Source organism: Kogia breviceps, chromosome 7, assembly GCF_026419965.1.
Source record: "Kogia breviceps isolate mKogBre1 chromosome 7, mKogBre1 haplotype 1, whole genome shotgun sequence".
In the NCBI taxonomy this organism is placed as follows: domain Eukaryota; kingdom Metazoa; phylum Chordata; class Mammalia; order Artiodactyla; family Physeteridae; genus Kogia; species Kogia breviceps.
In genome coordinates this window covers 62,570,096-62,584,620 of record NC_081316.1, presented here as the reverse complement: position 1 = coordinate 62,584,620, position 14,525 = coordinate 62,570,096, and the positions used below count along the sequence as shown (strand labels likewise).

Here is a 14,525-nt window from a genome sequence, read left to right as displayed (position 1 = left end):
AAGACTGGGCTGCAAAAAACCCTTAAGTCTTTTCACATGAGGAACGTTTGAGAAGCAGTAGCCTTATCAAAATTGCAGTACTTGCTTTTAGAATAAATGAACTGTACAAGATGTCCTTAACTAATGTAAGAGTAGATGTGGTTTATAGTCTCTGCTGACAGGCCAAACAGTTCATTAAATATTCTCCCTGGCTTTGTGAGTATTGTCAACGTATAATTTCAATGAAAAAAAAATCTCCTGGAACAAGGTGTACAGAATGGGGACAGTGCACACCACTTGCTTGCGTGCATGCCAACAGGAAAATGTAGGAGCTGGAAATGATCCAAACATTTTTTGTGCAGAAATACAAAATGGTAGTTTATTTACATTTCCCTTAGCACATAATTCTAATTATGCTTTATACCCTGACAATGGTTATCATAGGCTACAGATAATCATGCTGTTGATCAGACTCCCTCCTTGCCTACAGCGAGCAAAGCAGTCTCAATGATCTCAGACAATTTTAATAGGGGAAGGGGAGATTTGTTTCAGATGTGTTTCACTGCTTATGGAGGACAAGTGGCTTCTCACCATGGTGACAATCAGGTTGCTAAGCTGGGCAAGGCCAAGTTTAGAAGAATGGTCCTCAAACAGATTTACTGAAATGAATGGTTCATGCCACCAGCAACTTTCTTCAAGTTCTGATTAATTTCCCATGAAATAATTGCTTGGATTACATCCAAGCAGTTCCTTTATTCATTGCTTCTTTGTCTTGCCAACAGGAGGGTCAGTCAATACTGAAACATACAGTTTGAACCAAGCATATGTGATGCCCACTGCACAATACACTGAGGTCGATAACAAAGGGATAAAGGGGTACTTCAGCTTCCAAGAGGTGAAAGGGAATACAAATTCACAGAAGACTTCCAGAGGCCCCAGGCCAAGGAGGTACAAAGTTTCCATCCAATTAAAAAGAGGTTTTTCTTTTCTGAAGAAAAAATGAGAGGAGTCTGATTTTAGATGAGTCATTCTGCTTCTGCAAACATTTCTCAGCTAAAGCTTCTCACCTGCACTGTTGTGATGTGAAGTACAGATAAAGCCAGAGTCAAAAGCATGCATTAAATTTCACATTTTAAAAAAATGATAAAGATATATCATTACATTAACTCAACAATCCAAATTTACCCAACCATCATCTATGTTGTCACTTAGCTGAAGTTGCTGAGAGAGAATTAGCTATGCATTTGGAAGAGGAAAGGGGACTGGATAGTGTGATATTGGAATAAGAATGTGGTAAACAATACATAATTTTTTGTTTTGGTAAAATAATACAAAATTTGGTATTTTAACCATTTTTAAGCATATAATTAAGTAGTATTAAGTATATAGACAATGTTGTGTCAATAACCACTTTCAAAACATTTCAAAACCCCAAAAAGAATCTCTGGAAACATTAAGCAATAATAACTCCCTATCCAGCACCACCATTGCTCTCGCCAGTCCTCATACCTACTAATTTACCTTCTGTCTCTATGAATTTGCCTAGTCTAGATATTCCATATAAATGAAATCATACAGTATTTGTCCTTTTTGTGTCTGGCTTATTGCACTTAGCCTAAGTTTTTAAGGTTCATCCATGTTGTAGTACATATCAGAGCTCATTCCTCTTTCTGGATGACTAATATTCCATTATATGTATATATACTATTTTGTTTATCCATTCATTTGTTGATGGACATTTGGGCTATTTCTACCTTTTGGCTACTGTGAATAAAACTGCAATGAACACTGATGTACAAGTAACTGTTTGAGTCCCTATTTTCAGTTCTTTTGGGTATATACCTAAGAGTGGAATTGCTGAGTCATATGGTTATAATTGAGTTTTCATAAAATTAAGCATTTGAGGTTTCATGAACACAATCAGATATAATCCATAAGCAAGTTTTAAAAAATTATACAGGTAACATTAAGTTTAGAAAAGAAAAAAAATTCCACCCATAATTCTAAGATATGTAAGAATTTTTTACATATCTTTTGGTTTTAAGCACCTGTATTTATGTGGTTTTACTCATAATGCATATTTTACATTCCATTTTTTAGTTTTCATATAAAGTTTTAATTTAAGCTGGGTAGTCCCTCCTCAAATATTCCCCCAAACTAAAGCCATGACCTATGTTGCCATGTGAGAGAGATGGAATATGGGTAATTTCTCCTGCTATCTGCTGATATTTTGTAATGTTGTGATATTACTATTAAAACTTAAAAAATAAAATTTAAAACGCTTATCAATCATTTAGGAGTAAACATTTCACAATAGTAAATATCATTTTAAATGCACTTTTTTAAGATTACCTGAATAGAGTCTTCAGTGAGGAAATACTATAGATGGTAAACAGTAACATGAGTAAGATTTTAATGGGAAGTTCTGTTAAGAGAATAAAAAAGTACATATGATAATTAAGTTGGTAAGAGAAAGGTTTATGGTACTTAAGGGAATATAATCACAATGACACAGCTATATAGTGCTAGGAATGCTTTCTGAGCTTAACTGTGACATGTAAAGATACTGAGAATTGGGGACATGTTGGAGGTTTTATTTAAAAGAATGGATGAGCTCTCTCTAAGAGATTTTAAGGTTGTTTAAATCAGATAGTATCGATCAGAGTTTTGTTTTTTTTTTTTTTTTTTTTTCTGCAGTACGCTGGCCTCTCACTGTTGTGGCCTCTCCCGTTGCGGAGCACAGGCTCCGGACGCACAGGCTCAGCAGCCATGGCTCACGGGCCCAGCCGCTCTGTAGCATGTGGGATCCTCCTGGACCGGGGCACGAACCCGCGTCCCCTACATCGGCAGGCGGACTCTCAACCACTGCGCCACCAGGGAAGCCCGATCAGACAGTACTGATCAGTAAGGCTCTGATGAAAAGCCCATGGCAACTAAACAGCTCTCTCTTCAAAGAAGCTACTTACCTGGTGCAGTGAAGAGCAGAGGGAAGAGGGAATAGTGTCCTGTTGTGGTCAGAATCAGAAACATCGAAGCATCTCCTGCTTTTCCCACAGATAAGAGGCTAAAAATAAAAATTCTTATAATAATTCCTTAAAACGTCAAATGAAGCTTATACTTGCAAATAGCTGGAATAACCTGCGTCTACTATTATTTCTAGAACAGGCTTATGCATAAAATAACATACTGATCTTTGCTACAAGTCCAATTCAATTGAGAATATGAATTTTTTTAGTGGGAAACTTTAAGCAATACAAAGAAGAATGCACCACCACACTGAGTCATGGAACACATTCAAAACAGAATCTTGCCTCTCGGAGTAACTGCCTCCTCAAAGAAAGGAATATTGTGGGATTGGAAACTGCCTAGTGGTGGCAGCTAGAGAAACAGGACTTGGAGTTTTATTTCCAACCCTATAGTCCTTCTCTTTGACAATGCCCCATACCTGCTGGTGTTTAATAAGAATTCTAACTAAAGACATTAGAAGTTTTTCCCTATTTTTTAATTTGGAAACTCCAAGTTGCTAAATGAACCCAGACAAGCCATATCCTGACCTGACAAATTTGCTTAATGTTCTTTCAGAGCTTAAATGATTTCTCTCAGGATTTAAGAAAAATCTTAAGAAAAAGGCTAATTCTATTACCATCTATCTAATTGGGTTTCAGTTATATATAAAATGGACACAACTGCATTAAAAATACGCCTTTTTTTTTTTTTTTTTTTTAGCATGGCACAGTGAAAAGATATTAAGATTCAGCATGAGAAGATTCAGGTTTAAGTCCTAACCCTGCTATTTGCTAGCTGTGTGACTTTGGATAAGTCACTTAAACGCTGAGCCCCAGTTTCTGCAGATGTGAAGACAGGGGATGATATCCATTTATCCCAATTATCTTAAAGGTTGTTGTTAGGCTCAAAAGAAAGAATGCAAAACAAAACAAAACAACAACCCCCGCCCCCCAAAAAACAACTAACAACATAAACAGTTCTGAAAAATCTGAAGTGCTGTACGTGTTAGGTATTATTCCATAATGGACTCAATCCTTACTCTGACTAACAACACTTAACAAGGAACTGTGGGACCTTATTTTCACAGGTGTGATGACACCAAAGTCCATGCTTTTTCCATACTATGCTGCCATTCAACAGCCAAAAGTAACAGCCTGGTATCATGGCGCTTAATCACTACAGTACCCCTTACCAAAAAATGCAGGAACAATACAGGCAGTTTTGCATACCTTAGAACCTACACAGGTACAAGGATCCCAAGGTAAACATCCCCATTCTGTCCTGGTATAAATCTGTTCCCATGTGTCTTTGCCTTTGCTTATCCCATTGAACATGTCAAGAAGCGACAGATCAAATGGAAAACAACAGGATCACTGTGAAATATGCCAGAAATGTTGACTGACTGAGCTATCTGCTTACCTCATTGGGAGGACTGCAAGGAGTATGGCTTTTTCATGGACGTGCCACCCAAACATGAAGGAGCTCAAGGCACAAAGAATTAGACATCGGAGAAAGCCTCTGGGCCCTTGAGGTTTAAACCAAAGACAGAAAATAGAGGGCTAGAAACAATAGGCAAAGATAAGACTTCAGTATCATTTAAAATAGGCTTTACTGAAACACTGTTCAGGTGAATATAATTTACATCATCTCTGAAAAACAGTAGCTCTTAAGACTATTCTCCATCAAACTGGGATAATTCGCTTTGTGAAGAGTCCACCAAAAGTTAACATAAAAACAACTACTCAGAAAAAAAAAAAGGCATTTGGAAATATATATTTAACAAATTAAAGTTAATTCTATTCATTAAAATTAATATGAAATGATAATTAAGTTCTAGGATATCCAGTATAACTCCTAATTACACCTTCATAATTAGTTAATTAATAGTCACTGAACATATTAGGTCAAACTACAAAAGTTCATCAATATTGTGGAACTAATAATAAATTAGATCTTAGCATATTAATAAACAAACACCTAACTTTGTGGGCTGGAGTGTAATTTACAACAAAACCATGGCCTTCCATATGCAGCTTACAAGGCTGAAGTTTTAGGAAAAAAGTTTTAAATTCAGAACATGTGGATAAATACACCAAAAGAGCTTAACTACCTACCAGTACTGCCACATAATTAAGTGGGGTCAGGTGTCTTGTGAGTAGATTTGATTGTTTAGAAACCAAAATTAAAACTGAGTGTAATTAGATATGATTAAGTTATTTATGTTGAATTTTGCTAAAATTGTATCATGAAATTGAGGGCATCATGATCACTAACAAATAAAAACAGCTATGAATGATGCCTATAACAGCATCTGATTCATATAAGATTCTTATCTGATGCCAGACAGCCATTGTTGACTCTCTCAATTCATTATCATCATCACAAAATATCCATGCAGTACAGACAAATTCAGAGTTTTTATCAGTTAGCCATGGATGAAAACAAAAACCTGATGTCCCTAGTCTACATTGTCCTCTTTCTCCACGGTGTGGTCCAAGTTCCTTCCCCTGGGCTTTTCTTTCTTCCTCATCTGACGGTGAACAGATGGTCTATTAGCCTCTGGTGAGAACCTCTCTCAAAGAGGCTTTACTAGTAATCCTTTCTTACAGTGTTCAAAGTTACCCTAAGAATAGGAAATGCCTCAATCTGCAGCAGGATTACAGCCATGGAATTTATCCTACAGTTGGGAAAACTTGAAAGTTAAAATTCAACCAGCCACACAAAAGAAAAGCAGAGAAAACTCAAGAAATGAGGACCATGTGTGAATTCTTACCAATATGGCAATCAGAGTACAGATAAGGGTGGCCAAGGGTGTCACTGAGGGAAGGACTGTGTGTTGGAACTGCTGAACTAAACCACTTGTCATTGAGGCCTTGGGAATCTTGCTGGGGTCAAGAAGTTTCAGTTCTAAACCTACGGAGTAAAAAGACATTTTATTTTGTTTTGATTAATGGCACACCATATTTTACCAATCAATTCCTTGAGGAAAAAATATAAGCTACTAAATCTTAAGACTGTTTCAAGGTCAAGATTTCATTAACTCAGTCCTGCACCATTCTACCTAAAATGCCTCTAGTTTAGACTGCAGCTGTCTGTATTGGAACAGGAAACCTTGCTGGCAGGCAGCATGAACAGCAATATGCTCTCACCTCTAAAACGAAGCAAGCTTTCTAAAATACAGGTCTACCACGTCACAGGCCAGCTTTGAATCCTTCCTTGCCTATGGGATAAAGTCCACATTCCTAAGCATAGCACATAGCGTCTTCCATGATCTAGCCCCCTCCCACCTCTCCAGCCTCATCTACTCCACCTTGTTAAATACAGCTTGGCCACAATAAGCCAACATACCACTCTGACACCTGTGTCCTTTTGCAGAGACTACTCCCTTTGCTTAGAATGGCCTACTCACTTTGCAAAGTTAACTCCTAATTCACTTGCTCATCTGAGAAAGCTCCTAACTCAGGAAGTAGAGCTGATTTTCTTGTGGGCTAAGGTCTGTTATACATGTCTCTGTTCACCACACTGCACTATATCTGTATATATGTTCATTTCCTCTACTATACTCGGTTCCTTAAAGGCAGGAATGACAATTAATTTATTTCTATCCCCAGCACATAGGAGTTCAAGAAATACTTACTAAATGAACCAAGTCTGAGGATAATGATGCAAGTCTCAGCCCAAAAAAGCTAACAGAACAGTCAGGGACAGTCTGAGCACCTGAATGGCCCTGTCTAATGCCATTGAAAATTAGTGAAATGTGGGAAAAGTGTAGACTACCAAAATATTTTCTATTCATTCACCTCGTCCCTTTTTCCTTCAGCCTGCTGATTCTCTCTTAAAGCTAATAACTATCTGCCTGAAACAGAGTTGCCTAACCTGCCACTGACTTTCCATTCACGACATCCTTGAGGAGACAGGTATACAAAGTGAGGTACAACAGTTTCCTGACTCAGATAAGGCAAGCGACCCTTGTACCTCATATCATGCTGGTTGTTTAAAGCTTTTAGAAATGTTAAGAACTTACTTTATAAGACGCCATGTACATCAAGGCTGGACTCAGTGGGTGAGCAATAATACCAAATTATGATTTCCTGTAAGTATGCAGCCAAAACAGTAAGAGCAGCCACCACGCATTAAGCATCTACCATGTGCCAAGGGCTTTGTAGCCATTACTTTTTGCCCCCCTGAGGCACAGACAGATGAGTAATGTGCCTCAGTCACACAACTAATAGGTGGAAGAATTGAACCCAGTTCTGGTTCCAAAGCCCCTGCTACTGACAGCCTAGCACTTCTTTATTGTTGCATTTGTTTCTCACACAGGTTTTTACGTTTTTAAAGGTTGTAAACAAAATCTGATGTGGCCTGCAAAGCCTAAAATATTTACTGTCTGTCCCATTACAGAAAAGTTTACCTATCCTTCTCTTGATCCTGCCATTTTCCATCAAGCTAGGCTTATTCACAAATGAGACTGTGAGTTGTTCCACAGAGTTATTTTCAGAACCATCTAAAGGTTATAAATTCTTTTTCATCACACCTCAAACCTAAAAGCATGGCCTAAGTTTTCCCTTTCTCCTCATCTCATCTTAAAATGCATGGCCATCATTTTCCTTATTGGTTCAATACCCAGTCACAACTGACACATTCTTCTTTCCTGCTTCTTCACATTTTTAAGTTTAAAACTAAGGCTATAAATACTGAAAAACGTTTTGCTTAAGGTAAAATTACCTTTTAAAAATGTCTAAAAAGTTTATCTTTTTCCCAAGGAAAGGAGCAACAACCTCACTGCCACAAAGAGCTTTTATAAGGAATGCAGTCTGTTTCCTGCACTGAAGTCTCAGTCCCTAGAACCACTCCCCTGTTCATTTTGAAAGCTGAAACGCAGGGCTGGAGAACAAACACCTCAGCCACATTCAAAACACAAAACAGTTTTTTCCATTTGTCAATGTGGCTAGTCCTTTCAATATTCATAGTCTAAGTAAGAAGGCTTAGGGAATTCCATGGCGGTCCAATGGTTAGGACTCGGTGCTTTCACTGCCGGGGCCGGGGTTCAATCCCGGGTCGGGGAACTAAGATCCCACAAGCCGCGCAGCATGGCCAAAGAAAAAAAAAAGTAAGAAGGCTTGCTACCATACCGATGACGGACAGCACTTTGTCCAAAGCACTGTACAAAGCCCAGAAGTTTGGGGCCCAATACGCGTGGCAGAGGCCCCTCTTGAAAGGGAAGAGTCGGGAAAAGACTTGAGGCAGTTGGTTCTGTTGAAAAAAGATTAAACAGTGATCAATCGTTTCTAAATTCAAAAAGAGAACTAGGGTACTGTCTATGGCATAGTGTGCAGAAAGTTATGAGGTCTGAGTTCTGGTTTTTGTACAAGGAAGTAGTTGTGTGATCCTGAACAGTTCACAGAACCTCTTTTTTGTCCAACCTTCTCATCTGTTAAGTGGGACAAGATACATCCGAGTACTTTGAATACCAGTCCAATACTATTATAAGTATAATAATGGAATAATTTATAAGGGGCAAAGGAGAACACAGCCTGCAGCTTTACCAAGTTTACTGAAGAGAAGGGGATGGCAGGGAAGGCTTGATGAGAGATGCAGTGTTTCCCAATTTTACCAGAAATTAAAACTAATTAGTTGAATTCAGCATGAGGGAAGAAGTGAAAAAAGAAAAACACCTGTTGAACATCTGTAACATTCTAGGCACTTTAGAATGTTTGCTGTCAATGAATGACTGTGAAAGCACTGTGAGTATTGATTTTTTTTTTTTAAGAAGATGTTGGGGGTAGGAGTTTATAAATTAATTAATTTATTTTTGCTGTGTTGGGTCTTCGTTTCTGTACAAGGGCTTTCTCTAGTTGTGGCAAGCGGGGGCCACTCTTCATCGCAGTGCGCATGCCTCTCACTATCGCGACCTCTCTTGTTGCGGAGCATAGGCTCCAGACGCGCAGGCTTAGTAGTTGCGGCTCATGGGCCTAGTTGCTCTGCGGCATGTGGGATCCTCCCAGACCAGGGCTCGAACCTGTGTCCCCTGCATTAGCAGGCAGATTCTCAACCACTGCGCCACCAGGGAAGACCCTGTGAGTACTGACTTTGAGTTTACAAATAAAGTATAGCAGACAAGCAAATTAGCAAATATGGAAATCTGTGACTAATTATTAGCAACTCTGTGTGAGTGTGTGTGTCTGTGTGAGACATATAGTTAAACATACAAATATATGCACATACATATTTGCATAAGCACAAAAATGTCTGAAAGAATAACATCCTATCTTTGGGGTGTCATAGTGGGAAGGAGTAAAAAAGGAGTAGTTTTCCTTATTTTATATATTCCTGGCTTTATTATTTTTTTCTAAATAACAACAAACATGTATTCTTTACAACAAATACAAGACTTACCAAGGCTAGAAAAGGACCCAACGAAAGAGCAGAAACTAGGAAAACAATTAGTCCCAGGGAAATAAGACGGAGAAAACTGAAGCTGTTCCATCGGATGGACCCATCTACAGAAAAGGAACATTATCATTAACCAGGAGCATGGAAAGCCATAACTTATACAATATGCCAAAACTAGAAGCATCCCATGATAGTACACCAATCTTTATGATGTGGCAAGAGCAGAGAAAAATCAGAATGGGTAAAGGGTTTATAGGATCAATAGCTGGCAGATACCCGTTGTGCCTCATAAAACCCTCTCACAAAGCAAGCCACCAAGTCAAGATAAAATAAAATAAAGAAAACATAAAATGATCACTAAAACTTGCCTGGTTTATTTGCAGTGAAACAGTAAGATCGCAGTAAATATACACCGTAAGCTGGTGCTACATAGAGGTAGATGTGCTTGAAATGCAGGAGAACAGCAAAGAGAAATGCTCCTTCCATATGCCTTTTCTAGGAGATTTAAAAGGTAAATAATTCAAAATTCAGGGTAGACTAAACACAATAATGTAGTATCCTGGATTGGATTCTGGAACAGAAAAAGGATGTTAGTGGAAAAACTGGTGAAATCTGAGTGTACCAAGGTTGGTTTCTTAGTCTTGATGAATGTACCATAAGATGGTAACATTAGGGGAAAATGAGTGAGGGGGTACAGGAACTCTATTATTTTTGCAACTTTCCTGTAAAGCTAAAATTATTTAAAAAATAAAGTTTATTAAAAAATAAAAACACTGGAGACTGGTTGCACAACACTGTGAATATACTTACCATTACTGAACTGTACATTTTTAAATGCTTAAGATAAATGGGTGAGGGGAGGAAAGAAATATGTGAGGGAGACTAAGAGATTAAGTACAAACTTCCAGTTGCAAAATAAATGAGTCATGGGTATGAAATGTACAGTGTGGGAAATTCAATAACTATATTGTCATATCTTAGTATGGTGACAGATTGTAACTAGACTTATGTGGTGATCATTTTCAAATGGATAGAAATATTGAATCACTATGTTGTGTAACAACTAGCAAAAACAAACTCTAAGAAAAAGAGATCAGATTTGTAGTTACCAAAGGTGGGGGATGGGGAACGGAGAACTGAATGAAGGCAGTCAAAAGGTACAAAATTCCATCTATAAGATAAATAAGTACTAGGGATGTAATATATAACATGATAAATATAAATAACACTACTGTGTGTTACATATGAAAGCTGTTAACAGAGCAAATCCTAAGAGTTTTCATCAAATTTTTTTCTATTTCTTTAATTTTGTATCTTTATGACATGACAGATGTTCACTAAACTTATTGTGATAATCATTTCATGATGTATGTAAGTCATTATGCTGTACACCTTAAACTATGTCAGTGCTGTATGTCAATTATATCTCGATAAAACTGGAAGAAAAAAATGGTTTAAGATGGTAAGTTTTATCTTATATGTATTTTACCATATTGAGAAAAAAACCATGGTTTTGAAGATATACAGGCATATGTCATTTTATTGCGATTTGCTTTATTGCGCTTCATGGATACTGTGTTTTTTACAAACTGAAGGTTTGTGGCAGCCCTGCATTGAGCATGTCTATTGGCGCCACTTTTCCAACAGCATTTGCTCACTTCCTGTCTCTGTGCTACATTTTGGTAATTCTTGCAATATTTCAAACTTTTTCATTATCACTATGCTTGTTACGGTGATCTGTGATCAGTGATCTTTGAGGTTACTACTACAACTCACTGACGGCTCCGATGATGGTTAGCATTTTTTAGTAATAAAGTATTTTAAAATTAAGGTATGTACATTTTTTTAGACAATGCTATTGCACACTTAACAGACTACAGTATAGTGTAAACATAACTTTTATATACACTGGGAAACCACAAAATTCACATGACTAGTTTTATTGCAACATTTGCTTTATCGTGGTGGTCTGGAACTGAACCCACAGTATTTCTGAGGTCTGCCTGTATTTGGAAATACTTAACAAATGAAATATGATGTCCAGGATGTGTTTCAAAATAATCCTCTGTGTGTGTGTGTTTAGATCACTGTACTATTTTCTACGTTTTTGTATATAATTTAAATTTTCTATAATAAAAAGGTTTAAATGTAATATAAGGAGAACAGAGGCAAGTGATTCCAGCCAGCTTTTATACTGAGCCTAGTCGGTTCATAAATTCATTATTTCAACAAATATTTATTAAGTACTAAGTTTGATATTGAAGTACAAGATACATCATCATAACAACACACTACAGTTTCTCCTTAAGGAACCTAGGGAAGTTAATTACCTTCACCCTCTTATAGTTATACAATAACTGGAGTTGATTTCCAGAGAGGATCTGGGAATGAGAGTACCAATGATTACACATAAGCTATGCTAACAAAGAATCACTTAAATCTTATATTACATATTAGGTAACATAAACTACAATCAGGCTGAAGGCACCAAGTATTGTGCCAACAGTACTAGATCTAACAAACTACCTAGGAGAATTAAAGGCATTCTGATTTAGGAAAAAAAAAAACCTCCAAACTGAGTTGACTATTACTAAAGAAGTCTGCATTCTATCTACCTCACAGGAATTTTGGAATGATCAAATGAGATAATGGTCCTGGGGTCCTGGGGTTTGGAAGGATCAAATGAGAAACTGCCAAAGGGAACATGAAAGGCCAAGTTCCTCCTTTCACTGTCTCATCAGGTGTGGTCTAGAATAGATGCGTTAGGAATGATAAGGCAAAAACAATGGGATGCTTCCAAATCTCTCCACCGGTTTTATTACTTATTTAAGATTCAGAGAAAGACTAGCTGGTTCTATAGCTAAAGTTTAGTTCATTTGTTCAACAACCATCCAACATTCATTCATTGAACTCCAATTATGATCCACGTATAATGTGGCTTTTTATGGTTAAAGAAAAAAACTTATCCAGACATTTATAGCTGCCAAAGAACTTTAAAACAGATTATTGAATTTGATCTTTCCAAAGTCCCTGTGAGGTAGGTGGCCCCATCTTATAAACAGAATGTATCAAGGGTAAATTTTATTTTATGGATGAGAAAACTGAGGCTGAGGGGGTTGAAAGACTTGCTTTGGGTTAATGGTTCCCAAACCTGATGGTGTATCCAAATTCCCTGGAGATTCCTAAAACCCAATCCCAGAGATTCTGATTCAGTGTACAGAGGAGTGTCCCAGAAATCTGAATTATCTGCTTTCCTCCTCTATGAAACGAGAAAACTTTTAACAACTTCACAGAATAGTTACAAGGTTTACTCAATAATATATTATATACAACGTACCCAATCTGAAACAGACAATGATTTTGAATAACCCCTGTCTGAGTCACACAGCTTATTAGGGTTATTCAAGATTTCAACCCAGGTTTTCTGGTTCCAAATTCCATACTTGCCATTACACTATGCTACATGCTGCTGATGGTTAACCATCACAGTTACTATATAGTATAAACTGCTGAAGATTTCATTCCTGGATAAATGATCCCAACCAAATATAGAAACTCAAGTTTATTTTAGGCCTGCCACACTCTAACAAGTTTTTAGAGTATAATTTTCTCATCTGTAAAATGGAGAAAAGTATTATTAAAAGAGAAGATGGAATTTGTGAGAAATACTCAGTAAAAGTGTCTATAGCACTTGGCAACTCAAAACAGTTGGTCAAATAAACTTACCTACCACCTTTACGAGCTAAAAACCAAACTAATATAATTAGCCTATTTTGTGTTTACCTGAAATAATCGTGCAATAGAGAGTAGCATTAATCCAGATAAAAAACCATTGTACTGGAAATGAATATCTGGACTTAGGTCAAGGAAAGAAAACAGAGGATGCCAATTTCACAATGAACTGTGCCAGAAGACTAAGTATAAAAATTGCAAATGCTTCCTTTAGAGGTAAATTAAAGATAAAAATATTACTACCAGTTTGGACTTTTCATAAAAGTGTTTTCTATAAACAGCCAAATCCTGGACAAACTTTTAAATTAAAATTTATGTTTAAGAAGAAAACCAGGAAACTTTCCCATATTTTCTGGACCTTAAAGAGCCAGCAACTAAAGGAGTTTTTCGTTTTGTTTTGCTTTTTAGAATCAGGGATAAGAAAGGAAGGGACCTAACAGCTACTGAAGGCCACTGCATGTAGCATTCCACCGTTTATAGTACACATACACTGAACCTGTGAGGTAGTTAGAGCTCAGAGCACTAATCTACTCATGGCCTAACACTACTTGAATTTCATAACTGAGATTCAAGACCAGGTCAGACTTAAACCGAAGTCTCGGTGTATTCTTCCACACCTGGCTACCTCTATGAAAACTGTAGGAATTCGGCTTCTATCATTCGGATTGTAGTTACATTCAGGAGCCCCCCCCGCCCCCCCCCCCGCCGCTTTTTCTTTTAAGATTTTTTTGATGTGGACCATTTTTAAAGTCTTTGTTGAATTTGTTACAATATTGCTTCTGTTTTATGCTTTGGTTTTATGGCCACAAGGCATGTGGGATCTCAGCTCCCCAATCAGAGATCAAACCCACACCCCCTGCATTGGAAGGCGAAGTCTTAATCACTAGACTGCCAAAGAAGTCCCCCATTCAGACCCTTTGGATTTGAGAAATTTGCCTATTAATATGTCATAAGCCAAGATGGCAGAAAAGCATGAAGGCCTGTCTGTTTCCATATGGACACTGTGATATGCCATTTCCCATAAAAGGTATTTAGAATAATGTGTTATAAACTATTTAAGATATGTGTATTAGATTAATCTAAAGACAGTTAACAAGTCCCAGTATACTGCTTTACTGGCAGTTTAACTGGTTCTTGCACGTCACCACTAACTTTTCAGGGACAAGGTGCTCTAACAACCAGAGTCTGATAAAGTTGGGCAGAGAGCACAGTTTGGGGAACTGACTAACCCACCCCACATCCACTTTCAAAAGCAGCTCACATTTCAGAATCACCAGTAAAGAAATTAATTAACCTTAAAAAAAGAAAAAAGAAAAGAATTTAAAAAATTTTTTTAAAAAATTTAAAAAAGAAAGAATTAACCTTATACTTAGTATATATCAAATAAGTAAGGGAACAGTACAAAAAACGTCAAG

General features: G+C 37.3%; 1 protein-coding gene across 5 annotated transcripts in view; it reads right to left on the bottom strand.

Annotated features, from left to right (window-relative positions):
• Positions 1–335: 335 nt before the first annotated feature.
• The window catches only part of ALG8 (ALG8 alpha-1,3-glucosyltransferase), a 28,536-nt gene continuing 14,346 nt past the window's right edge, over positions 336–14,525 (bottom strand). Inside the window, exons 5-13 of one of the 5 annotated variants that reach the window (XM_059069516.2) lie at positions 13,162–13,229; positions 9,747–9,873; positions 9,382–9,485; positions 8,118–8,238; positions 5,759–5,898; positions 4,405–4,544; positions 2,946–3,043; positions 2,332–2,404; positions 336–967 (exon numbers count right to left, since the gene is read on the bottom strand). In XM_059069516.2, coding sequence (XP_058925499.1) covers positions 736–967; positions 2,332–2,404; positions 2,946–3,043; positions 4,405–4,544; positions 5,759–5,898; positions 8,118–8,238; positions 9,382–9,485; positions 9,747–9,873; positions 13,162–13,229 — 1,103 coding nt within the window. In that variant the 3' untranslated portion in view covers positions 336–735. The remainder of the gene's footprint in view (positions 968–2,331; positions 2,405–2,945; positions 3,044–4,404; positions 4,545–5,758; positions 5,899–8,117; positions 8,239–9,381; positions 9,486–9,746; positions 9,874–13,161; positions 13,230–14,525) is intronic. The other 4 variants (XM_067038424.1, XM_067038423.1, XM_067038425.1 and 1 more) reach the window with 4 other exon arrangements.